The sequence below is a fragment of the Thrips palmi genome, unplaced genomic scaffold (assembly GCF_012932325.1).
Source record: "Thrips palmi isolate BJ-2018 unplaced genomic scaffold, TpBJ-2018v1 HiC_scaffold_19, whole genome shotgun sequence".
Classification (NCBI taxonomy): domain Eukaryota; kingdom Metazoa; phylum Arthropoda; class Insecta; order Thysanoptera; family Thripidae; genus Thrips; species Thrips palmi.
Window position 1 is genome coordinate 5,658,749 of NW_023144628.1, and position 24,392 is coordinate 5,683,140.

The 24,392-nt window shown below is 64.3% G+C and overlaps 1 protein-coding gene across 1 annotated transcript in view; it reads left to right on the forward strand.

Moving 5' to 3' along the window:
* LOC117646263 (proteoglycan 4-like) overlaps positions 1-20,137 on the forward strand; it is a 33,681-nt gene extending 13,544 nt beyond the window's left edge. Inside the window, exons 3-4 of the mRNA XM_034387101.1 lie at positions 8,629-8,893; positions 19,557-20,137. Coding sequence (XP_034242992.1) covers positions 8,629-8,893; positions 19,557-19,987 — 696 coding nt within the window. The 3' untranslated portion in view covers positions 19,988-20,137. The remainder of the gene's footprint in view (positions 1-8,628; positions 8,894-19,556) is intronic.
* The last annotated feature ends 4,255 nt before the right edge of the window (positions 20,138-24,392 follow it).

A 24,392-nucleotide genomic window follows, 5' to 3' on the forward strand; every position in this document is an offset into this window, starting at 1 on the left:
GCTCCACAGTCCGCTCCGCAGTCCGCTCCGCAGTCCTCGAAGCAGGGCGAGAAGAAGAGAGAAGCGAGGGCAGTGCCGGGGTTCTCGTTTCCACCAGTAGGGGGCGATTGAGGTATATCGGCTCTGCCGGATCGTTTTCTTCCGCTGGACCTAATGGCTCACCCCTTGCCGGCTGGCTGCCTGGCTGGCTGGGGGGCTGGCTGGCTGCTCGGTCTGGCCGGGCGACGATATTCCCGTCCCTGGAGCCCCGCCACGCCCTGCCCTGGCTCTGCCCGCTCTGCCCCACGGCGTGCTGGCCGCCCCCTCTCGAATATCGCATTTCCACTCGCTCTTCTACATGGCCGGCTCCACGCTCCGCGCCGCTCCGCGCGCCACGCCGGCAACGCGAGACGCCGAGGTGGCGTGTTACTTTCAAAACGGCCTCCAAGTGGTCCTCGTCGCGGTCCTGAGGCGGCGTGGCGGGCCGTGGCGGGCCGTGGCGGGTCGGGGCGTTGAGTCAGAGATAAGGACTCGGGCTGAGCGACTGGAGAGCGACGAATAAGAAAACTGGAATCAGTGTGACGCCTTCGCCTTCCTCCATTGCGTTGTATGCATAAGTCTGACTGCATCCAGACGAGCTGCCCGCCCCGCCCCGCCGCACCGCTCGGGGCGCCCCGTTCAGGAGGAGCACCTCCGCGGCGAGGGCGCGGCTCAGCCGGGGAGGAAATGGGGGCCTGGGGCACGACGGGCAGGACGGGGACGGCGCGCGTAAAGAGGCTGCTGCTGCACAGGATGCACCCAGGGGTACACCGCGGTGCGCAGGGGAGGCTTCGGTCGATCCAGGTCGCTCCAGGTACGCGGCGATGCGAATTAGTTCGAAGTGCGTTCGGCAGTTCGGCGACATGCAGCCGGCTGGCTGTGGCTGGCGGGCAGCTGGCCGCGCCGCCGCGTCGGCAGTGTAGGGCGAGCAGTGAGCAGCGCGCGGAGTGCGTTGACCCACTCGATCATGCGGCCCAGGCCCAGGCGGCCCGGGAGGAGAGGACGCGAACGCGAATCAGCGTCCCCTCGGCGCTCTGTTCGTCGCGCTGGGCCGCGCTGGGCCGCGCCGCGCTCCCTGCTGGGCTCGGCCAGCTCGACCTCGCCCCGCGCCACATTCTTGGCCTCTTTATCAGCCCAGTATCGTACGACTCGCTGCTACACTCTCAAATTTCCACCAAAACGAAATCACTTTGGCAGGAAATGGCGCCGCGTGGTCACCCTATGATTCGGGCGTCGTCGGTATATCCTCGTCGTCGGCGACCTCCCTGAACGGGAAGAGAGCGCTGCGTGCCGCCGCCATGGACGCAGCGCTGCCGCAAGCGAGAGAGAGAGAGAGAGAGAGAGAGAGAGAGAGAGAGAGAGAGAGAGAGAGAGAGAGAGAGAGAGGAGGAGGAGGAGAGCGGCGGAGACGCGGAGACCGGAGGGGCGCCGAGGGGGCACCCCTTGCTCTCCGAGCCGCGAGCTCCCTGCTTGCTCGGCTCCAGCTCCAGCTGTCCCTGCTCGGAGAGGAGGGGGAGAGGGGCGATTCTCGCATTGTTTTGCTTTGCCCCACAATGGGGAAGAGGGCCACGCAACGAAGCGGGGGTTGGACAGAGAGACGGAGGTGGAGAGAGAGGAGAGAGAGTGTAAGGCCCGCGAGGAAGGGGGTGGGGGAGCGCGCGGAGAAGATGGAGAGCGCGGCGGCGTCGGGACGGCACGGCCGCGGGAATGACGGCCGGCTCGACAATGCAGGGATGCTGGGGGATTTCGGGGGGCGGCGGGGTGGTAATACCTGGAGGACACAAAGAAGGCGCGCGAGGCCAGCCCGCGCAGCCCGCGCAGCCCGCACAGTGGGCCAGAAGACCGGTGGAGGCGGCCAAACCTCTGGACGCGTTTTGAGCTCCAGAGTCGCCTCACAGGACTCGAACCGAGCGCGTGACCCCACCAACAGATTCCGACAAACCCCTTGCAGTGGCGCAGAGGGCTCGGCAAAAAGCGCGCCCCCGGAACCAAATTGGCAACCGGCGGAAAGAACAGCACGTGTGAAGCGCGGCGCGCATCGCCACGGCCCGGCCCGGCCGGCGTAATTAGCAAGCAAATAGCGAAAAAGGGAAAAAATCAAGGCGGGGTGGCGCGGCCGGGGGGAAGGCGGGGTGGGGGTGAAAAGTGTTTGTGCGCCACACTTGTGTGTGCGCGTGTGTGCGACGAGTCAATAATGAGGGTGCAGCGGGAGGGGGGAGGGGGAGGAGGGCGGCGCCCAGGGCGTTAACGATCTCTGCCTGACTGACTGCTGCGCGCTGTGCTCCTCCTCGCCGTGGTGCCGCGCACCGAGGAAGCGGAAACCGAATAAAATAATCAGCGGCGCTCCTGCAGTGATTTGCCGCTCCATCGGGCTGCTGCTGCGTCGCTGCCGCGCTCGGCGTTTCCTATTCCGGCCCGGCGGAGGCGAAGCAGTCGAAGCAGGCCTGCAGTTTGCCGAGCAGGGCTGCAGGCGCTGCAGGCATGGCGGGGCAGGCGGGGCAGGCGGGGCATGGCGGGGCGACCCTCGGCCGCTGCACCGCGCCGCGCGGGGCTGCAGAACAAACAAGGAACACGGGGCGGGGCGGGGCGCGGCGGGGGGCGGCGGGGTGGTTGGATAGGTGCAGCTGCGGAGGCCTACATCCCTGCGGCCGCCCCGCCGCCCCGCCGCCCCGGGTCAGATCCATCTCGCAGCGCGCTTGTGCCTCCCCCTGCCCCGGAGGAAGAGGAAGGTACTCGATCCGATCTGCCTGCAGAATGCCCGGGGACTGGCTGCCGCTGGCTCGGCGACGGAACTGCACTGCAGAGTGGAACTGGCTCGCGGTTCCGCAGTTCGGTACCCTACCGTAGGGGGTGGGGGCGCGCGGCGGGGTGGCGGCTGAGCTGGCGTGTGGACCGGGAGTCTGCGGCCCGTGCGCCGGGACAATGCCTGCCGAGCTAGGCCGAGCACACCTGGCCGGCCAGGCACGCCGGCCCCAGGGTCCCAGAGTCCCTGGCCCTGCCCTGGCCCTGGCCCTGGCCATGCAGACCGCCACTGCCGAGCACCTGGGCCGCCCGGCTCGGGCCGTAGTCTCGTCGACCACACAAAGCATTGCAGCACCGGTCGGCACCGGTCGGCACGCGACCAACGACCGACGCGACCAACGGCCAGCCCCTTGGCCAGCCCGACGCACTACACGCACCACCCGCATCGCGCCGCCCGCCCGAAAAACAAACGAAATGGGTCGCCGGCGGTGGGATTCGAACCCGCGACCCTTGCCCTCGCGCGATCGTTTGATGGCGGACATTGGGCGGATGTTGTCGCGAGGACACGTGCACGGCGGCCGCCGCGGGCCGCCAGGGCCGCGCAGGTGTGGCGTCGCGTAACCCCCACGTGGAGACACGTGTGTCTGTGTGTGTAGGTGTCCGTGTGTGTGAGAGTGAGTGTGTGCACGGCCGTAGGCCGTAGGCGGGCGGGCTTGATTTGTGTGTCATTTGCGTTTCAATATCCTGCGGCATAACGGCCTGCCCGGCTCGCCACGGCCCGGGCCCCGGGACGCCCCGGGCACGACTCCCATCGGGCCATCGGGCCATCGGGCACGGCGCATGCTAAGCGGCCCATCCGGTGGCCGAGCCAGAACTCTAGCCGGGCGAGGAAGTGGAGGCAGACACCCCGAACACAAACGAGTATTAACCGAGAAGTTTGAAAGGGAAAATAAAAAATTTGAGCTCTACACCCCCTCCCCAGTCTTAATGGGGAGGCCTCCTGCTTTACTTCGGTGTTCGGGATGGGAACCGGTGCTATCAGGTACCTGGGGTTAATCCCGTCAGCGACTCTAAGCGTTCGCCGGGGGACCCAGTAGGACCCCAAAGCTCAGGCAGCTGGGTGAGAGCACCCAGTACGAAGCTCTTTGAGGGGCGGGACGTAGAGTGAGACGACAGAGAGACAGAGAGAGACTCAGACAGAGAAGAGGTTTGGTGGGAGCTTCTTGTTTTCGTAGGGTTGGTTGTGTACCCCATGGTACCCCCACTGTCCGGCGCTCCCGTACCGAACATACAGCGTTTTAGGCCAGCTTCAAAGGACTTATCATCGCCTCCCCGACAAGTCAAGGAGGCACCACCCGCAACCACACACCGGGTGGTCTGGATTGATGGATCAAATACGCCATCGCTCCAGTGCCGAGGCCAACCCGCCGAAGCGGATTGCTTTTTAGACACCCACAGCGGAGTGGCCAGGTGAATGTGACTCTGACCACTACGCTATCACGCTTGTACGTCTGGCAGCGTGTTGGACGACGGGTTTGAGTTGCACTGGGAGGAAGGCGGTCGAAAAATGTAATGAAATGATGGGATTCGATCCCCGGACCCCGCCATCGGGAACACACGACTTTACGCTCTCGGCCACCACGGCCCATGATGAAGGGATCGGCGTGAGGTGGGTTCTTGAAGCAACAGGACTCGACCGACCCGGTCAAAATTTCGCAAGAAGTTGGGGGAGTCGAACCGCCGACCCTGGCACTGAGAACCGACGCCTCTACTCCCTAGACCACCACGTCCCATGCTCAGAGTGGGCTCACGTTTACGGGTTTGAACCGCACTGGGTGAGGCAGTAAAATAAAATGGAAATATTTGTTAGGAGTCGAACCTCCGTCATGTGGGCCTGTTGCACACGGCTCCGCTCTCATGGCCTCGAACCACCACCCTTAGGATAGCAAGTCGAAAAAAACTCTTGTGACGCTGGTATTCGAACGCCGGCCTGCGGTAACTCGACCCCACGTCTCTAACCTCTCGGCTATCACAGCAGTTGTGAAACGCGATGGATCATCTGCTTTCATTAACGTTCGTTGAATGAGATTTTTCGTCTGTTTTAGTGTTTCCCTCGCTGCCTTTTAGCCCCACCTCTCGAGCACCCCGACGACTGGCGTAGGGCCTAGAGGACGTCGACACGGCGTGTTTCCCGTCCGGCCACCGCGAGCACGGCGATGACCGCCCTCCGCGTCCCCGTCCCCGCAGGCCATTCACACGTCGCGCTGCGTCGCGCTGCGTAGGTGTGCCCAGTGTGCCCCCACCAGGACGGTGGCCTGCTCGGCCTGCTTGGCCGCGCGGGGCGCCCCGACCGGGAGACTGACGCACTCCTTGCAGGAGGTCGCGCACGCCGCGCTTACGTCCTTCCCTGTCTGTCTGTCTGTCCGTCCGTCCGCCCGGCGGTGCGCGTACACTGCCCACGTACGGCGGAAACGGCACGTCTTCGCAGCGCAGCACCGCGCTACGCGGCAACAAGTGACCGGAAACGAAGGAGGCGGCAATGAAGGGTCGTGGGTGGCGACCAAGTCCCGGCCTTCTTTCGCTTTTGATGTCCTTTTTGGCACCTGGCCGTCGACGGCCTAGCGCGCTCGTGTGTGCTCGGAGTGAAGCCCTTGGCCGAGCCGGCCGAGCCCCTGCCTGCCGCCCTTCGCCCTTCGCTCCAGCAGGCTGCTTCCGACACTGCTTTCGTCGCTCTTTCTCGCTCGCACTCGTCGGCCGTCCCCCTAAGGGCGTCCCTTAGGGGCGCGAGAAGGACAGCGACGGGGCTCTGTTCGCAACCCGCCTGCAGGCCTATCCCTAATCCGGCAGCCCTTCAATTACGGCCCCGCTGCTTGCGGACGGCCTCTGCCTCTCTCGCACCGACACGAGGCGCCCCGGGCGTGCGAGGGAGACAGAGCGACGAAAACGACTCGGAATCAGTCTGCGAGCGGAGCAGCGGAGCGCCGGGGATACTATTATAGGGCGTTGGCTGTCCGCTGGGCCTCTATTCCAGACTAGACGTCCCCCCCCCCTTTCAGCCGGCTAATTCGGCACTGCCATTCAAGCCATCTTAGGGCATTCGCTAATCTCGCACTAAAGAGTTTTAATTACAAACGGCCGAGGCTGGCCGGCGACGTCAGCGTGGACTCCCGCAGGACGGCCCACTAATTGGCAAAGCCGCTGTGCGACATCCGACATCCCCCGCCTCAAAAAAATAAATGTATGAGTCAAAATAAACCATGAATTTTATTGGTGTTTTCTCTTTACAGGTGGCGGTGCGTGCTGAGCGCGGTGTGACGAGGTAAGGAGGGCGATTAGAACCCTCGCCTCCCCGGCCCGTTTGAGGAGCCCGCCGCGCCGACGCGATGTATGTGACAGCGACCCCGCGACGCGGCCGCCGCGCCGCCGCCACGGAGTGGCCGACGGGCCTGCGAACTGGTTCCGAGGGTCGTCGCTCTGTCTCTCTCGCACCCACACGGAGCGCCCCACGAGTGCGAGAGAGACAGAGCGACGACTCTGGGAATGAGTCTGCTGCAAACGGCCGGGCCGTGTCCCCGGCCGCCCTGTCCGCCCTCGCGGGGGACCTGTTGCTCGGCATGCATTCGGGCGAGGCCGCCGCGCGCCTCGCCGTCCAGGATGGCGTGCCGCGTGCAGCGTGCAGCGAATGCAGCACCCCTCCGAGCGTGGCTCTGGGTCCGGGTTCGAATACCGGCCCCGTTTTCCATTTGCCTCCAATTCTGCCCCCGGGACTCGGAATGTGGAGCGTGCGTTCCGCCAGCTCGTCCTCCGTCTTCGAGTCCGTCTTCCTCTAAGGCGGTGGATCAGCCCAACCGCCTTTTTCGGGCGGCTGGCCTGCGCCGCAGACTGACTCCGAGAGTCGCTTTCGTCGCGCTGTCTCTCCCGCACTCACAGGGCGCGAGAGAGACAGAGCGACGAAAACGGCTCTCGGAATCAGTCTGGCGGGTCGCACGGCTCCGCGGGTCAGCGTGCGGATCCATCCTCCGGTCGACAGAGGGTGCGGGGTACACGCCGCGCGGGGCGGGCCGTGCCGCCGTGCCGGGTAGGGGTCACGGCGTCGGCCTCAAGCGGCCTCCCCTCGCCGTGTACCGAACGTCGCAACCCGAATTTAAAGCGTCCTTTGTCCCCCCTCCCCCCTTTTCTCCGTCTTGCCTCGGTCTTGCCGCCCCTCCTTATCCTCCCCTTCCACGCCTTTCATGCCGTCTTGCGGAGCGCGGGGTCTTTGTGTGCATGTGTGTGTGTGTGTGTGTGTGTGTGTGTGTGTGTGTGTGTGAATGTGTGCGCGGCGCTGCTACTCGGTCGGGTAGTGCCGCGCCTCGGCCGCGCGTAGACCCGATTTCCAAAGTTAGGCGGGACGAGCTTCACACTCGCCGCCAACCTGCCGCACGCCCCGCGCTGCCCCGCACTGCCCCGCACGCATTGTTGCTATACCCCATTTGGTTTATGCATGCGCCGCGCCGCCGCGCCGATGGCTTCGGGAGAGCGGAACTCGCGACCCCGCGGTGGCCCGGGTCTCGGGTCACCCCCGCGGCCCCCGCCTGTCGCGTCGCCGCGGAGCCGCGGAGCTACGCGGAGCCCCTCTTGGGGACGGCCGTCGTTCCGTCGCCCTGTCTCCGTCGCACCCACGGGGCGTGCCCTGCAGGGCTGAGAGAGACAGCGACGACGCGATCCTTCGGCATCGCCCGGTTGTCGGCCCGGTCGCGCACGCGGTGGTCAACCCGAAAGCCGAGCGCGGACACCGCGATGAACCTTCCGAACCGCGCGCCGCCGTCGCCGTCCTGCTCGCACGCAGGGCGCTCCGCAGGGGCGCGACAGAGACAGCGCGACGACACAGCCCGCGCCGCCCGCGGCCATCGGCGACCCCGTCGTAGTATCTCATCTCGCGGTGGCGTGGAGACGTGGCCACGCGTGGTGCGAGTTAAGTCGCACTCGATCCTGACCTTCCCTTCTCGTGAGCCAACAGCAAGGCGGCGGTTGCGTCACGCGGTCACGCTCCGCGTCTCTCCGCGTCGCTCGCCGAGTTTCGGCGTTCGGCGAGGCCTTCGAGATGGGACGCAGCGCGATGCCGATAACTGTTCGTTCGGCCGCGCCGAGCCCTGCCGTGCCCTGCCCTGCCCTGCCTGGTGGTGCCGAACAAGGGCGCGGGCCCAGATAAGGGTGTGTGTGTGAGTCTGTCTGTCCGTGCGCGCGCGCGTGTGTGTGCACGTCCAATATGGAGGAATGAGAGGGAAAAAGTAAACCTCGAGGGGATGGAAGGAGCCGAGGGTCTGCTTTGCCTGCTTGCTGCACACAGGACGGCGGCGGCGCGCGGGGAGGTGCGGGGAGGGGAGGAAAGAGGAGGGAGGGGAGGGGGGGGCGGGGCGGCCGGCTGCAGCGGTGGCGGGCGGCGTGCATTGCCATTGCCGGTTGCCGTTGCCGGCTCGGCTCGACTCGCTCGGCTCGACTCAGCTCAGTCCTCATTCAGTCGCCGTCGCCGCGGGCCGCGTCCGCGTTTACTTCAACTTCGGTTCAGTCGCGCTCCACAGCTCAGGGACAACGCACCACGCCGTCGCGTCCTGCCCCGCGGCTCCCGCGGCCTGAGTGGCCCACGCGTTTCAAACCGCCCTGCCCTGCCGCGCTGGACCCAAGGGGCGCTGTTGGGAAAGTGACGGGCCGGGTTCAGGGCCATCATGGTGCCGGGCAGCACGGCCACACCGAAAAGTAGCCCCCGTTCCCCCTCCGCGGAGGGACCGCGCGGCTCGCGGGAGGGGACGGCGGCGGTGGCAGAGTTCGCGCCTCGCCGCCACGCCACGCCCGGCCGCCAGTCAACTGTTGCAGTGGCGGCTAGTTTAGTTGCTCGTGGCTGGCGGCACGGCCGCGCTCCGTGTGCCCGCGAGGCCCTCGTCGACGGCGTGCTCGAGCAGTGACAGTGTCCGGGACTTGTTCGGAGTGCCCCGCCACGCGGCGAGCACATGGCGGGCTCCAGCTACGCCCCTCGTCCCCGGCAAGGCGGCCAAGGCTCCCAGGGCAGCGCAGCGGCGCAGCGCTCCCAGAACGGATAGTCCTGCTATTTTGGGCCCGGGTGGCTGGAAGACCGACGTTCCCGCCGTTGCCGATGGTAAGTCGAGCCACGCCGCCGCGCTCTCGCCTCCTTCGGATCGGCCCATCAACCATCTCGTCCTTATCTTATCTGCATGGCTTTCTTTGGCTGCGTCGCGTACCTCGTCGCGTACCGTGCGGCCTGCGGGGACCAACGGGCAGGACTGCCGAGTGATTCCGCCGCCCGCACTCCTCGCTCGTCTCTCTCGCACTCATGGGGGGTGTCGGAGCAGTGCGAGGGAGACAGAGCAAAGGAATGCGGACGGCGGAATACAGGCGTCTAGCGTGTCCTCGCGGCCACGGCCCACGTGGGGGCCGAGGCTCTGCCGAGCCCGCAAAGTCCCTGGAGGACGAAGGGCAGGCCACGCTCACCACGTGGTTGTCCATCGCCGTGCCCGTGTCCCTGCTCGTGAATCTTCGCGCGGGAAACGTCCTGGCTGGCGGTGCTGGCGGTGCTGGCGGTGCGGCGTGCGGTGCGGGCCCCAGGCCCCACGTGTTGGCCCGCCTAGCCACTCGCACGCAGCCCGCCACGCCGGGGCCCGGGCTGGGGCTGCGGGGGCCTCCGGCCTCCGCCATTCAGTACGCAGCCCAGAAGGCCCAGAAGGCCCAGATGTCCCCGGCAGCCCCGGGCCGCCCGAGCCCGCCACAAGAGAGACCCAGATGTTTGGCCCGACGAGGACGAGCCGAACACAACGAACCGAACGCCGAACCACGCGTAGCGTAGCGTTCCGAACAAGAGCTGTGAGGACGCCGTCGTGCCCCCCACCACCGCGACGGCCGCCCGCCCCGCCCCGCCCTGCCCCGCCACCGCCTGCACCAGCACAATGCGTCCACGATTCGCACTGATTTGTTTCTGAAAGGGTCTCCAAGACCAGAAAATGAGAGAGGGAGAATGGGGAGAGTGTAGTGTAAGGAAAACAAAGCCGCGCCGGAGATCAACTTGGGGGAGGGGGCGAGGCGCGCGGGGCGGCGCGGGGCGGCGCGGGGCGAGGACCTGAGGAGGGCTCGGCGACACAAGTTTTACTTTTATTTGGAAGTGAACCGGAGAGGGCCAAGTTGGGGGCGCTTCGCGCTCCGCCCCGGCGACGCTTGCTCCGCCTGCTAGGCTGCGCGATGAGGGATGAGCCAGATGAACCTTGCTGCGGAGATTACACTTGCAAAGCGCGGCCTAAATCGCAATTCATTTGCTTTCTTTCTCCTACTTCTGCGACGCCGCGCGCTAACGCCGTGCTCAGTTGGTTTCGTCGCTGTCTCTCTCGCACTCGGCAGAGAGAGAGCGAAGCAGTCTGCCGAAGGAGGGGGAGGATCACCGCGCGGGGCGGGTGGTTGAGGAGGGTGTGGTTGATGGCCCTCGAAGCCCTCCTCCTCCTCCTCCTCGCGGCCTTTGCCAATCAAATCAAGAAGTGGCTCTATATCGCGTGGCGTCGTCGCGGAACGCCACTTGACCGGGCCGGGACGGCCGACTCCATTCCCCGAGTGTGGCTGGCGGGGCTGGCGTGGCCGGGGACCGCTCGGGGGACTCGGCGCGGTCCAGTGGACTTTGTGGCGGTGTAGAGGGGCACGAGGAGAGCGGGCCGCATGGGGACGCGACACAAGTGCCTCTTCCTCTCGTGACGCTGTGCGCGGCTACGCGGCGGGCCAGGCCCTAGGCCAGGCGGCGAGGCTCAGCGGCCAAAAGGCGGCCAGGCCAGAAAGGCTCATTGCGAGCAGTGCTTTCGTCGCTCCGTCCCTCTCGCTCTCGCGGGCCGGTCTGGAGGGGTGCGAGGGAGACAGCGTCGAACGCGCTGCAGGCAGCGGCAGCCAACGGGCACAGCGGCGGCGGTTCGAACCGACCGGCCGGCCGACCGGGCGGGGGGCGGCGCTCGCATAGGGGCGTTCTTAGTCATACGGGCGCGGCGCTCTCGTTCTCGTTTTTGAAGCCGCTGCCCCTTTGCCGCCCTCGGCGCGAAGGCGCGACCCAGGTGGCCGGGGAGGGCGGGCAGGCCGAGCAGGGCTTTGTCACGGTCGGCTTCGATTGGAATTGCTGCAGTGCAGCTGTCCCGGCCTGGCTGTGGCCTGGCCGCCCCGCCATGTGCATGTGGACTGTGACTGTGGAGTGGAGTGGCTTTGATGGCGCTGCGCCCGCTGCGGTGCCGGCATCTGCATCCTGCTGATGACCGCGGTGGCCCAAATGGTGCAGCACCGCCGCTAGTTAGGCAGCCCGCCGTCGTGGGTAGAGCCACTAGCGCCGCCCCTCCCGTTCCAGAGGTTCCAGAACGAGGGGGCGGCGTTTTGGCAAGAATGTCGGTATAATCGCCAAACTCGTCTACAATGCGCATCGCTCTGCATACACTTGGAACCTTTTAGATTTACATAACAATGTGCCTGGCCGTGGCCCGCCGTTCGCGCGCTCAATTTCGAAGAATTTCGCGCGGGAAAACAAAACGGCCAAAGCTGCCACAGGGATGTTTTTTTTTAAATCCGACCAGCGGCGTTTGGGAATCGAACCCGGGGAAGGGCGGCGACCTTATTTGTCCCCGGCCCCTCGACGCGCACGGTCCACGACAGCCCCCCGGGCGTCGCGCCGGCACGCCGGGCACGCCACTGTAGGCACGCCCCCACGCCCCCTCCTTCCCGACTCTGTCCGGCAGCCGCAGGCTCGTTGCGTCCTCACGGTCCAAATGCATTTTGTGTTAATAAAGGAGCGGATAATGCAACACTTCCTGCATGCCATGGGCCGTGCATGGCTGTGCCCCCCCCCCCCTCCCCCAGCCCAGCTTCACCCTCCTTTCGCTGGCTGGAGCTTTAGCTGGAGCGAGAGCGAGCGAGCCTTTGCTCTGTGAGGATTGGCCGAGCCTGTCCGTGGCTGGAACAGCGAAGTAGCGTGGCGTTGTAGCGTGCCGCCATCGTCGCGGTTCGCTCGTTGCGTTCGGCAATGACCCTCCGCAAGTCTTTCGGCGGGCAAACTTTCCGCTGGCGCGCCGCCGCGCTGCCGCCGCCCGTCCCGGCGGCCCGGACAGACTTCGAAAAATCGGGGAAATCTGCTTGCAGGAGATAAGCGAGGCCGTCACGCCCCGGCCGTACAGATAAATGACTAAAGTCGCACCGTTCTCGACGTTGCGATAGGTCGGGTCCGCTCACACTGTGGACACACTGCGGGTCTGGCGACCAGGCCGTCTCTCTGGAGCAGCGCCCCGCCGCCCCCAAGTCGAGCCCTGAAGCAGCCCGTCCGGTTGGGCCAACTCGCTGCACCGTCTTAATTTGGTTGAATTGAACCCTCGGCGGCCACCCGGAACTCCAGCCACCGCGGGCAAGGAGCGGCAAGACGACGGAGACCCCCGTCTTCCTGTCCGTTTTCGCGGTTTTCGCACTGCGCCCTGCGGTCCGCTGCCGCCAAGGGGAGCGACGCGGCCGGAGTGGCGGCGACCGCGGCGCCTTTCCGGTCCCGGGGGAGGCGGAGCCTAGCGGAGCCTAGCCGTTAGCGACTCGAATTTTGTGTAAATATTTAAGTGACTCCGGGAGGGTGCGGCGGCCTGGAACTCTGTCTCCTCACGCTGAGGGCTGGGGCGCGGGCCTGTGCTTCGGCTTTGTGCTTCGGCCCGGAGCTTCGGCCCGGAGCTTCGGCTTGGTGCTTCTGCCCTGTTCTTCGGCCCTGTGCTTCGGCCCTGTGCTTCGGCCCGGTCTTCGGCCCTGTGCTTCGGCCCTGCGCTTCGGCCCTGTGCTTCGGCCCCGCACTTCGGCCCGCTGCGGACCTGTTTTTTCGCCCCCGTGCTTCGTGCTTCGGCGCGGCCCCGCGCCACTCCGTGCACTCTGTGATTGAGGACAGGCGGGCGCCACTAAATCTCCAGGACGCCGCATCCATCTTGTTAATTGCTCCGGGGGAAAAATTACAAAGTGCTGCTGCACTGGGCTCGGCCCTCCACCGCCTTGCCAGGCTTGCCGCCCACGCCTTGGGAGGGGCGCACCTGGAGGCGTCCGATCCCATCCCCCGGGCCGCGCCGCCGCGCTGGAACGGCTGGAGCCTGGAGCACGGCTGCGGCCAAACTTTCTTTCCAAGTGGGTGCGGCGTGATGGTCGCGGCTCGCCACCCCTATTTCTACCGGCCGAAAAATGGTTGAGGAGGCCGCGGCGTGGCGTGGTGCGGGGCCGTCCTACGGGGCCGTCCAGCGGGGCGACGGCCTCGAAGAGGAGGAGGAGGAACGTCTCAGAGCTTTATTAATTGGCCGTGCCATCACTCCCCTCTGCCCCATCTGGCCGCTTCCTTTTTACTTTCGCTGGAGCCGCAGCGCCGCAGCACGGCGATGTGCATCCTATTGGCGGCCAAAAGTGGCCTGGAAATCGTTCGCCCCTGCACCAGAAAATCGGTGGAGGCGGTAAAAATCCTACACACGTTTCGAGCTCCAGGGCGCTAAGTGTGACCCCACCAATGGATTGCTCTTCGAACAAGGAATCCATTGATGAGATCACACGATCGGTTCGAGTCCTGTTTAGAGACTCTGGAGCGTTTTGGGCGCCTCCACCGGTCTTCCGGCCCACTGTGCGCCCCTCCGACTTGACGCGCCCGTCCGTCACCTGCCCGTCGACCAGAACCTCGGGCCAGGCTCGCGGAATCTCGCGCCGCCGCAGCGAGGCGCCATCCGAAAGCACTAAAACTGCCCTGAATTTATTGCGCCCGGCCCGGCACGACACGGCACGGCGCGGCACGCCGGGGCTTAATTCACTTGCCACCGAGTATGTCTCCATCAAAGCCCTAATTAAGTTGGCTGCCGCTGCTGCCGGTCTCGTGGTCTCATCCCCGGCGCCCCGGAGGACCGGGGACGGCCAGTGGCGGGGGTGCGGCTTGTTGGGAACTTGCTCCCGAACGAGGCGATCCAGTCCGAGAGGATATCGGCATGTGATTGATAGGGGGATTTGGGAGGCGGCGCGGCGCCGCGCGGGGGCTGGCGGGGGCTGGCTGGCCGGGGGACCGTCCCTGAGCGACACCGCTCCGCTGACGGCGTGGTCCGGGTGGTCCGTCGTCCGTACCGACGCCGCCCCGCCAAGTCCGCCGCAACGACGGGGCAACTTTAGGCCGGGGCTTAGGCCTCGCTGCGACGTGCTTCCGCCACGCTTACGCGCCGCCCCCTGACGCCATTCGTCTTGCCACCGTCACACTTTATTTATCTATTTTCGAGGATGACGTGTCTCCATCAGGGCCCAGCCCTCCGCGATGTAGATCCGGGTGGGTTTATCTGCGAGACGTACGACAGTGACACACTCCGCGGCTCGGCGTGCGGCGGGCTCATTGCGAACAACGCGTAGCTCTTTCTCTCTCGCACAGGTGCGAGGGAGAAAGAGGGACCTACGCGTATAGTGGGCCAGAAGACCGGTGGACTCTGGCGCTAGAAACGCGTCTGGCGTTTCGGCCGCCTCTACCGATCTTCTGGCACACTGTGTACTGTTCGGACTGTGTTCGGAATGATTCTGCAGTGGCGTGGGCATGCACCTTGCTCGCCTCGCCCCACGCCGGCCCCTCCAGCCCCTCCACTGGGCCCAGCCAATGGGCTTCGCCCGGCGCCGCGCTGCCTGGTCCAATCACAGACGAGTCGAGAGAGGAAGAGAGAGAGGGAGAAAGGTACCGACCGCGCACCGCGTCCATGGTAATGAGAAGCCGTGTTTTGGGCTTCATTTCACATATACATTTTTCAGTCGACTGCGCTGGTCCAGCCTTATGGATCCGGTCATGCATTATGGCCGCGATAATCCCCGCGAGGGCGGCCCCCTCGCGCCACGCCGTGGTGTTCGTGTAAGTGTGAGTCTGTGTGTGTGTGTGTGTGTGTGTGTGTGTGTGTGTGTGTGTGTGTTGTGTGTGTGTAAAGGGGAGAGGGGGGGGTTGAAATCACGGTGGGCAGGGCGTGCCGTCATCAGTCGCGAGGAGATTATAAACCCGGGTTGGGTGCCATGCCGCTGCCATTATGCCGCCATACAGTGGCGTGGCTTGTGCGCCCGGCTGCCCTGCGCTGCCCTGCGCTGCCCGCCCCGCTCTATGGCCATTCACTGAGGTGGCCGGCCGGTCACAGTGTTGGGACTGCCGGCCGCCCGGGGCAGCGAACCGGCGAACCCCGGTCGCAGGGCGGAGGGGCCGACGGGGCTTGATGTTGTTCTATCCCCCTACAGTGTCGCGGCGGCGCGCAAACCCGTGCAGAGCGGTGCAGAGTTGTTGTCTCTCTCGTTGCCCGTCCGCCCCGTTTGCGGGGCGGGCCGGGCCGGGCCTTTGGACTTGTATGTGGCGAACACAGTGCCACTTGGGTGCGAGCCTGCAGGGCCTGCAGAGCCTGCAGCAGGGCAGGGCCCCGAGCGACACAAAGCCAAACTAACTAGGTATGAAAAGGGCCGGGCGGGCCGGCCGGCGACGTCACTTATGGCGCCGTGCACACAGCGGCCACTGTGGACACTCCGGCCCTACACTGGTAGGCCCTAAACAGGATGCGGGGCAGGTGACGCTGGTGACGCGCGCGGCCTGCCCCATTCCTCATACTCGACGCGTCGGTGGCGAAAAAGCGGCTCTGCTGCAGTGAGCTCGGCGAGCGCGGAACGGGGCATGTGGTCTTGCCACAGCCATTTGGTGCCCCCCCCCCCTTCCCTCCTTTCCCGGGCGAGGGCCAATGGGAAGATAGATGTGGCGGCGCGCATGTTTGTCAGCGTGATGACGTCACCGCACAATCAAGCGATAAATTGATAATTTCGGTGCTGCTGCTCCGCGCTGCCGACTCGCCCCGTTTCCGGCGCGAGGGGCGGGGCGGGGCGGGGCGGGGCGGGGCGGCGTGACGTCCGACCGGCCGGACGCGTGTGCGGGTTTCGGGGGCAATTTCGGGAAATTGGTGCGACGGAGTTCCCGGGGGATGACCGCCGCGACCGACGAGGTCGGCGAGGGCGGCAAGGGGGCCGCCCATTCCCTGATTCGGGCTAAAGGGATGCGCCGTGCCGCGCCGCGCCGCGCCCTGCAGTGCCCCAGTGCCCCTTGTACCTCGCCATCCCGCAGGGCGTCCCGCCGCGTCCCGCCGGGGCCGTCAAACACATTTCTGTCACCCTGGTCCTGTTTTATTAAAATCAGAAATCTGTTTTTGCTTCCGGCGCGCGCGCGTGCGAAAGTATGTATGTATGTGGGTGTATGTGGGTGTTTGTTTATATGTGTGTATGTGTGACACACACTCTCCGCGCTTAATCCTTTATTTTCCCGACCGGCGAAGTGACCATCCAAAAATAGCCCGGTGTGCTTTTGCGACCGCGCCGCGCCGCGCCCCGCCCCGAGTGGGCCGAGTGGGTCGCGTCCTTGTTCGGTTCTAATTATGGAGGTCGTTGTGCATCCGCAGCATTCGTATTCATCAGGCCGCCTGTAACGTCGCCCCCTTCACGCCCGGACGCCCCCGCGGCCCCGCTCACTTTTTATTTTATTATCATCATTTTTTTGCAACTTTTTTTTCATCATTTCCCTTTCCCCTTTCATTTTACGACCCCCAGAGACGTGTAGTAGCGGCGTCGGGTAAAAGTGCCGTCATCTTTTTATTCCCCCTCCTTCCTCGCTTTTGTCGCGAAATGGCATTAAAAGGGCAGGTAGGAGTGAGGGGTGCTACCGGTAGGTGTGTGGGCCTCGCCCTCGGCCTCGTGGACGACGAGGAGGCGGTGAGCGTGGCGTGGCTCTACTGCCGGGCCACTAGGCCGCCAGGCAGCCAGGGCCGGGGGCTTTGGCTTATCTCGTCACAAGGCCGCAACGCCGCACCCCGCCCCGCCCCGCCCCCACGCGACGCACACCGCGTGCCGCTCGGCCTGGCCGCCGCAAGCACGTCGTCGCCGTGGTCGCGGGGCTCAAGCCGTCCGCCAGCTCGGCGCGGCCACGGCCTCCACCACGGCCTCCACCACGGCGGCCAGAGCCGAACACGTGTCGCCTGCAAGACAAATGAAGCGCGTTGAATCGCCGTGCCTGCACACTGCCTGCATACTGGCCACCCTGCCGGTGCACTGTCGGACGACCAGCTGACGCGCGTCGGCCGCGGCCGCACTGTTAGGGCCGCGCTGGCGCGGAGGCGACGCGGAGGTCGAGGCCGCGGACTATCAATTTCATTATCAATCCATCATCCGGAGGGGAGCGCGTCGCGCGCGTCGCAGTCGAGTGGGTGGTGACGAGACAACTTTGCGGAGCGCGTACTCGCCGGCGATACTCCGCGCCGCGCGTCCACCGCGGGGTATCGCCGTTGCGCGCTGCGCCCCGAGGATGCAGGATGCATGCCTGCAGGGTTGGGTCATCAGCCGTGGCAGCGCTGTCTGTCTCTCCCACACTGGTGGGGCGTTGAGACGGTGGAGTGCCTCCCACTTGGCGGGGGCTCCAGCAGACTGATTCCGAGAGTCGCTTTCGTCGCTCCGTCTCTCTCGCACTCGTGGGGCGCCCCGTTCGGGTGCGAGAGAGACAGAGCGGCGAAAGCGACTCTCGGAATCAGTCTGCTGGGCCACGGTCCAGGGAGCAGGAACAGCAGCCGCAGCGGCACTAGCAGTGCCCTCGCGGTGAGACGCGTGGCACGGCGTGGCACGGCGCGGCACGCCGCACAGGGCGTCTACCATCCGGCCGCGCTGGCTGGCCCCGGCCGGGCAGACGTCACTTTGACTCACTTTACGGCGACTGCGCACATTGTTGTGGCTCTCGTTCCTCCGTGCGAGTTGTGAGTGTGTGCGTGTGGGGCTGCGCTCAGCATTGCTTGTTCTGCCCCTGATCCTGCCGGATCCACTGTCCGTGTGCATGAGTCTGCGGCTGTGTGGGTGCTCCTATCAGCAGACAATGGTCTGTGTCTGCGCGCGCAGCACGCCCCCGACAGCCCCCCGCCCTCACCTAGGGGCGCGCGGGGGCGGGGCTGTCTGATTCTTCCACCCGTCCTATTTTACCCCACTGTATTTGTAATGCCCTCGATCGGCAAATCAGCCGCTCTCTCCCTCCCCCTCTCTCTCTCTCTTTAAGCCACGGGGGACTTGGCGGCGCTCAGGGGCCGAACGCTGCGCGCTTCGAATGTCGCCATACCACGGGGCACTGAATATTCAAACCAGCAGCCCCCCCCCCCCCCCCGGGCTCCGCCTGTCTACTTCCGGCCGGCGTGTGGACTCTGTCCGGCCGCATGTAGTCGATGTAGTCGCAGAGCCACCCCTCCGTTCCATCAAAAAATTGACAGCAGTTCCGCGCCCTGCTCCGGGGGAGGGGGAGGGGGAAGGGTTCTGCCCCGGTCGGTCGCGATAGTCAAGCGCCATTTCCGGCCCCGAGTATGGCTTTGCGGGTGGCGACCGTAATCTGGCCTGCTCAGCGCCGACTGCCCCCCTCCCTTTCCCACGGCTACGGCGCGGTCAGCTAATTAAGTTGGCCAAGTTTGGCGCAAAGCAAACTTGACTATGTTGTCAGTGCGCAAGTTTTGTGCTGGCTTAGGGCTGCGGCGCACGGCGGCACGGCGCACGCAGCGACCGGGATAAAACGGCGCCGGATTCACATTCGCTGTGCTCGCCTTGCGGTCGGCGAGGCTCGGCGAGGCTGGTGTTGTCGGTACTGTTGGCACCCTTGCATCAGCGCCACCGGAACCGTCCCCACGCACAGTGGGCCAGAGGACCAGTGAGGCGGTCTAAGTTCTAGATGCGTTTTGAGCTCCAGAGTCGCGAAATGGGACTCGAACCAGAGGTGGCGGTCTCCTGGGCCACTGTGCCACGCCTGCCAACCTAGGCAACCTGCCCCGTTGGTGATCGCGCGGGCTCCCGCGCTCGGTTCGCAGCCCTCGCAGCACGACGCTATCACGCCGCTCCGTCTCTCTCGCACCCCGTGGGCGTCCCGAGGGGGTGCGAGAGGGACAGAGCGAGGTGCGCTAAGTCATCAGACTTTAATTACGCGCGCGGCCGTCCCGCGGGGCCGCCGCCATGGCCGCCACCGCCGCCCTCTTCCTCCTCGCGTCGTCCGTCGTCCTTGGTCCTCGGCGCCGCCTCTACAAACTCCGCAAACTCGACGCAAATGGAGCTAATTAAGTTAGACAGGACAAGTTCCATAACAGGATCGCTTTCGATGTCCTGCGCGGCCCGGGCCGGGCGGCGGGGGACAGTCGCGCGCCTTTCCCCTTTTCCCGCCAGAAACGGCAATGGCGTCCGATAGCGGCACAGCGTGGCACAGCAGCGCTCAATGGCGCAGTTATCGCGGCCGGTCCCCTTTTTATTCAGAGTGCGTATCGACTGATAAGTGGCGAGCAGCTGTCCTGCAGCAGCGCGCCACCGCCGCCAGGGTCGCCGTCGAAGCACCTTCGACGCTCTGTCTCTCTCGCACTGGCGGGCCGTCCCCCGGGGCCCGCGGGGGTGCGCGGGAGGCAGCGCGTCGACACCGTCCGCGGCGTTGGGAAGCACACTGTCACCACGTCGCGGAAAGTTTCCCGGGCACGCAATGAGTGTTGATCCCGCAGCGCCGCGGAGCCGCGGACGTCACAGGCAGCGGCCGTTGCGCCACAGCCCGCCATGGCCCATGGCCCACGAATGCGTCACCGACATTGAAAAGGCAAAAGGAAAAAGCAGCTCGACCGCGATTCGCAATCTCCCCGAGTTTCCGATTAGTTTTTCCACGCTCTTCAGTGTTTCCGGGGCGGTGGCTTGGCGTGGTGATTCTGTTTTCTGTCCGACTTGCGCGCTGACTGACGTCGTCGCTTTTGTGTTTGCAGGACCCCTAGAGCGTCGCCCTTCGCCCTGGACCAAGACGAGGACCTCGACGTCCTCCAGGACTCACTGCGGCCCCTTCTCTCCGGCAGCAAGTGCGGCCACGCATCTGCCGCTGCTTCGGCCATCTGGCAGAAATACGGAATACACGACATCGGCCGACATCGACCACCGCGCGGCCCTTCATGTTCATGTTGATGGGCCGAGGACGCCGAGGACGCCGAGCACCTCTCGGCCTAACAAGCCGGCCAGGCAGCCGAGGAAGGGCCAAGGACGCCGAAGGACGCCGAAGGGTCGTCCCTCGCCTCCTTGTCATTCTCGTGTCCGGTTGTACATTTCACTTACTGGACGGAGAACTGATAAGGGCGCGTGGGATCCCTGCTTCACCACTACTTCCACAGACTTAACCACGCCTCTCTTCCTGGTGAACCGATGAGGGCGATCCCTGCTTCACCACGCCGCGCGGCCGTTGGCGGCCGCCCCTCCCCGTGACTTCGGCGGCGCCCTAAAATGTAGTCTGGTTAGACCAGTGGTTCTCAACCTTAGGGTCGCGACCCCAAGCGGGGTCGCGAAATTTTTTTAAGGGGTCGCGGCGATGCTGGGGTCGTGTTTTAGGCTGATTTTAAGCAGCCACTGCGTCTGATCCGAGGCGGGCATTTTGCTCCCTCAACGGGCAGTTGGTCTTTGGACCTTCCTTTAGCATGCCTTTGTTACGGAGTGCAATTATCAGTCTTAGTTTGGGAGCAGTATTGTCTCAAAGTTGGCCGAAACGCTCAGAAATGTCTATGAAAAATCGTGTTTTGGGCCGATTTTAAGCAGCCACTGCGTCTGATCCGAGGCGGGCATTTTGCTCCCTCAACGGGCAGTTGGTCTTTGGACCTTCCTTTAGCATGCCTTTGTTACGGAGTGCAATTATCAGTCTTAGTTTGGGAGCAGTATTGTCTCAAAGTTGGCCGAAACGCTCAGAAATGTCTATGAAAAATCGTGTTTTGGGCCGATTTTAAGCAGCCACTGCGTCTGATCCGAGGCGGGCATTTTGCTCCCTCAACGGGCAGTTGGTCTTTGGACCTTCCTTTAGCATGCCTTTGTTACGGAGTGCAATTATCAGTCTTAGTTTGGGAGCAGTACTGTCTCAAAGTTGGCCGAAACGCTCAGAAATGTCTATGAAAAATCGTGTTTTGGGCCGATTTTAAGCAGCCACTGCGTCTGATCCGAGGCGGGCATTTTGCTCCCTCAACGGGCAGTTGGTCTTTGGACCTTCCTTTAGCATGCCTTTGTTACGGAGTGCGATTATCAGTCTTAGTTTGGGAGCAGTATTGTCTCAAAGTTGGCCGAAACGCTCAGAAATGTCTATTAAAAATCGTGTTTTGGGCCGATTTTAAGCAGCCACTGCGTCTGATCCGAGGCGGGCATTTTGCTCCCTCAACGGGCAGTTGGTCTTTGGACCTTCCTTTAGCATGCCTTTGTTACGGAGTGCAATTATCAGTCTTAGTTTGGGAGCAGTACTGTCTCAAAGTTGGCCGAAACGCTCAGAAATGTCTATGAAAAATCGTGTTTTGGGCCGATTTTAAGCAGCCACTGCGTCTGATCCGAGGCGGGCATTTGCTCCCTCAACGGGCAGTTGGTCTTTGGACCTTCCTTTAGCATGCCTTTGTTACGGAGTGCGATTATCAGTCTTAGTTTGGGAGCAGTATTGTCTCAAAGTTGACCAAAATAGTCACAACGGTTTTTCAAAGACACTTGCGACCGTTTTGATCGACTTTGAGACAATACTGCTCCCAAACTAAGACTGATAATCGCACTCCGTAACAAAGGCATGCTAAAGGAAGGTCCAAAGACCAATTGTCCATTGAGGGAGCAAAATGCCCGCCTCGGATCAGACGCAGTGGCTGCTTAAAATCGGCCCAAAACACGATTTTTCATAGACATTTCTGAGCGTTTCGGCCAACTTTGAGACAATACTGCTCCCAAACTAAGACTGATAATTGCACTCCGTAACAAAGGCATGCTAAAGGAAGGTCCAAAGACCAACTGCCCGTTGAGGGAGCAAAATGCCCGCCTCGGATCAGACGCAGTGGCTGCTTAAAATCGGCCCAAAACACGATTTTTCAAAGACACTGCTGACCGTTTCGGCCAACTTTGAGACAATACTGCTCCCTAACTAAGACTGATAATCGCACTCCGTAACAAAGGCATGCTAAAGGAAGGTCCAAAGACCAACTGCCCGTTGAGGGAGCAAAATGCCCGCCTCGGATCAGACGCAGTGGCTGCTTAAAATCGGCCCAAAACACGATTTTTCAAAGACACTGCTGACCGTTTCGGCCAACTTTGAGACAATACTGCTCCCTAACTAAGACTGATAATTGCACTCCGTAACAAAGGCATGCTATAGGAAGGTCCAAAGACCAGTTGCCCGTTGAGGGAGCAAAATGCCCGCCTCGGATCAGACGCCGTGGCATGTTAAAGGAGGGGTCCCGTGGGGTCGCGAAATTTTTCCTGGGGGTCGCGGAAATTTTTGGCTTTAAATTTGGGGTCGCGAGCCGAGAAAGGTTGAGAACCGCTGGGTTAGACTTTGAATGATGGCGGCCGTGTCGCCGAGCCGGGGGTGGCGGTGGGGCGGGGCTGGGGGTCGTATACTTGGATGTACTCGGGGGATGGGCAAGTGTCTCCCCTGAGCCCGTCCGCCGCGCCACGCCGCCACGCCGCCGCCGGGCCCGGCTCTGGGGACGCATTGATGGTCGTGGAGGCTTGTACGGCGGCGGGGGTGGCGGGGCCGAGGACGGGGCGGGGCGGCCGCCGCCACTTTTGAGAACGCATGTCAAATTACACGCGATTTCTTGCTTGGCGGCGCGGTGGCGCGGCGGGCCGGCGGGGCTGCGGGAGGCGAAGGGGTGCGGCAACACGAACCCACTCAGTCCCTGCTCCGCTTGCTCCCACGCCATAAATCGAACCCTGTTCCGCTGATTATGTCGCGAAAAATATGTGTGCTCTGTGGTGGGTGTGCAATAAACTTGTGTTTTCATGTGACGTCGCTGCAGTGTCTCTTTATTCGCCCCTTTCACCTACATCACGCACACAAACAGACAGAGACACAGACCGAGAGAGCGAGAGAGAGAAAAGACAAAGTGAAAGACAGAGACGCGGCACGCGCCTCTGTACTGAACTCCCTTTTCGCGGAGGTCATGAAGGCCCTGGGGCTGGAGGGCTGCAGGGCTGCAGAGGCATCCATCCAGGGATGAAGTCGGCCGACTCGGCGACTCCGCAGGAGATGAGCGCTACGCTGCCGGCGGCCAGGCAGGCCAGGCAGGCGAACGTGCGCGTGGCTTATGATAAATTCACCGAGTTCTTTGTGTCGCTCTCGAGGCGGAGCGCCAAGTCGAGTTGAGTTGGCCTCGCCGTGGAACTGCGGAGAGGAACTCTGCGGGCGAGGCGGCGGGGCGGCTCCGACTCGAGCATCAAGCCCCTGTCCGCCCCACCTGTCGTCACGGCCCCGCTCAGGTCCATTTTTCCATTTTCCGCGCCAAATTAGATCGGGATTCGGACCGCCGCGCCGGCCTCGGGCCTCGAACCTCGGCAGCGCGACTCCCCGCCGGCCTTTGAACTGCAGACTGGACTGATTCCGAGAGTCGTTTCCGCCACCGTGCCTCTTTCGCACCTACAGGGGGACACACCACGAGTGCGAGAGAGAGAGCGACGGAAACGACTCTCTGAGCCCGTCTGCTGCGCGACGCGCCGTCCGTCCATCTCCCATTGCGGTCCGCCTGCAGGGGGCCTCGCCCTGCTCCTGGAGTCCCTGGGGGCGGACGAGGGCCTCGAGTTGTACGGCTGGAACCGCTGGAACCGCAGCCGAGTGAGGCTAGTAAGGCCCCCCGCCCTCCGCCGCCTCCTCCGGGCGCGGCGCGTGGCGCCCTCTCTCCCTCTCTCTCTCTCCCTCTCTCTCTCTCTCTCCCTCTCTCTCTCCCTCTGACGTCCGGCTCCGGAGGTCCGCAGGAAGTCCCCGGGAAGTGCGGCGGGGCGCGCGCCGCCTCCCCGGCCCCGTTTCGGCCGCGCCGCGGCGCTAATTTCTCCTTCCCCCGGCACTCGAAGGAGAGCGTCGTCCCGACGGCGACACGCCCCCGCCGCCCCGCCGCCTCGGCGCGCGGATTGCCACACTGGCTGAAAAACGGCAGTGCGAGTTCCTCGAGTTCCTCATGCCCGTGATGAGCCGCAGTCGTAAAGGCCGCTTGAGCAACAAGGCCGAGGGGTGGGGGTAGTTTGGCAAGCCGCACGGGGTGGACGGGGAGGGTGGGCGTCCGGCACCACTTACAGCACTCCGGAGCCGTAAACCGGTCCCACCTGGACCGCACCCCCCCCCCCTCCCTCCCGGCACAGCACCTTTCCCCGTCTCCTTATATTGCTTGTACGGCGAGTCGTAAAGAGAGCGGCCTGCCCCTCCCCCGCCCCTCCCCCTCGCTCAGCGTCTTACATAGCTCGATATAGGGCGATCATCAATTAGTGGCGACGCACGCCGGCTAGCCAAACACAATCATGGGGCGCCTGGGGCGGGGTGGGGCGGGGCGTGGTGGGGTGGGGCGGGGCGGGGCGGGGCGGGGCGAGTGGCCGGCCGGACACGCCTGCAAAATGCGGACACAGGGCCTTACTGCCCTCGAAGACTTTTAGGACGCCGCGTGGCAGTTGGGCTGCCTACCCGCACGGCGCTCCCCCCCCCCCCCGGCCGGGTCCGAGATTCGTGCGTGGCGGACGGCGTACTGCGTGTCCGGTGTCTTGGCTGTCCGGCACGGCCGACTAGACTCGGGTCGCCGCTGCGCTGCTGCCCGCCTGTATTATTCACGTCATTTGGT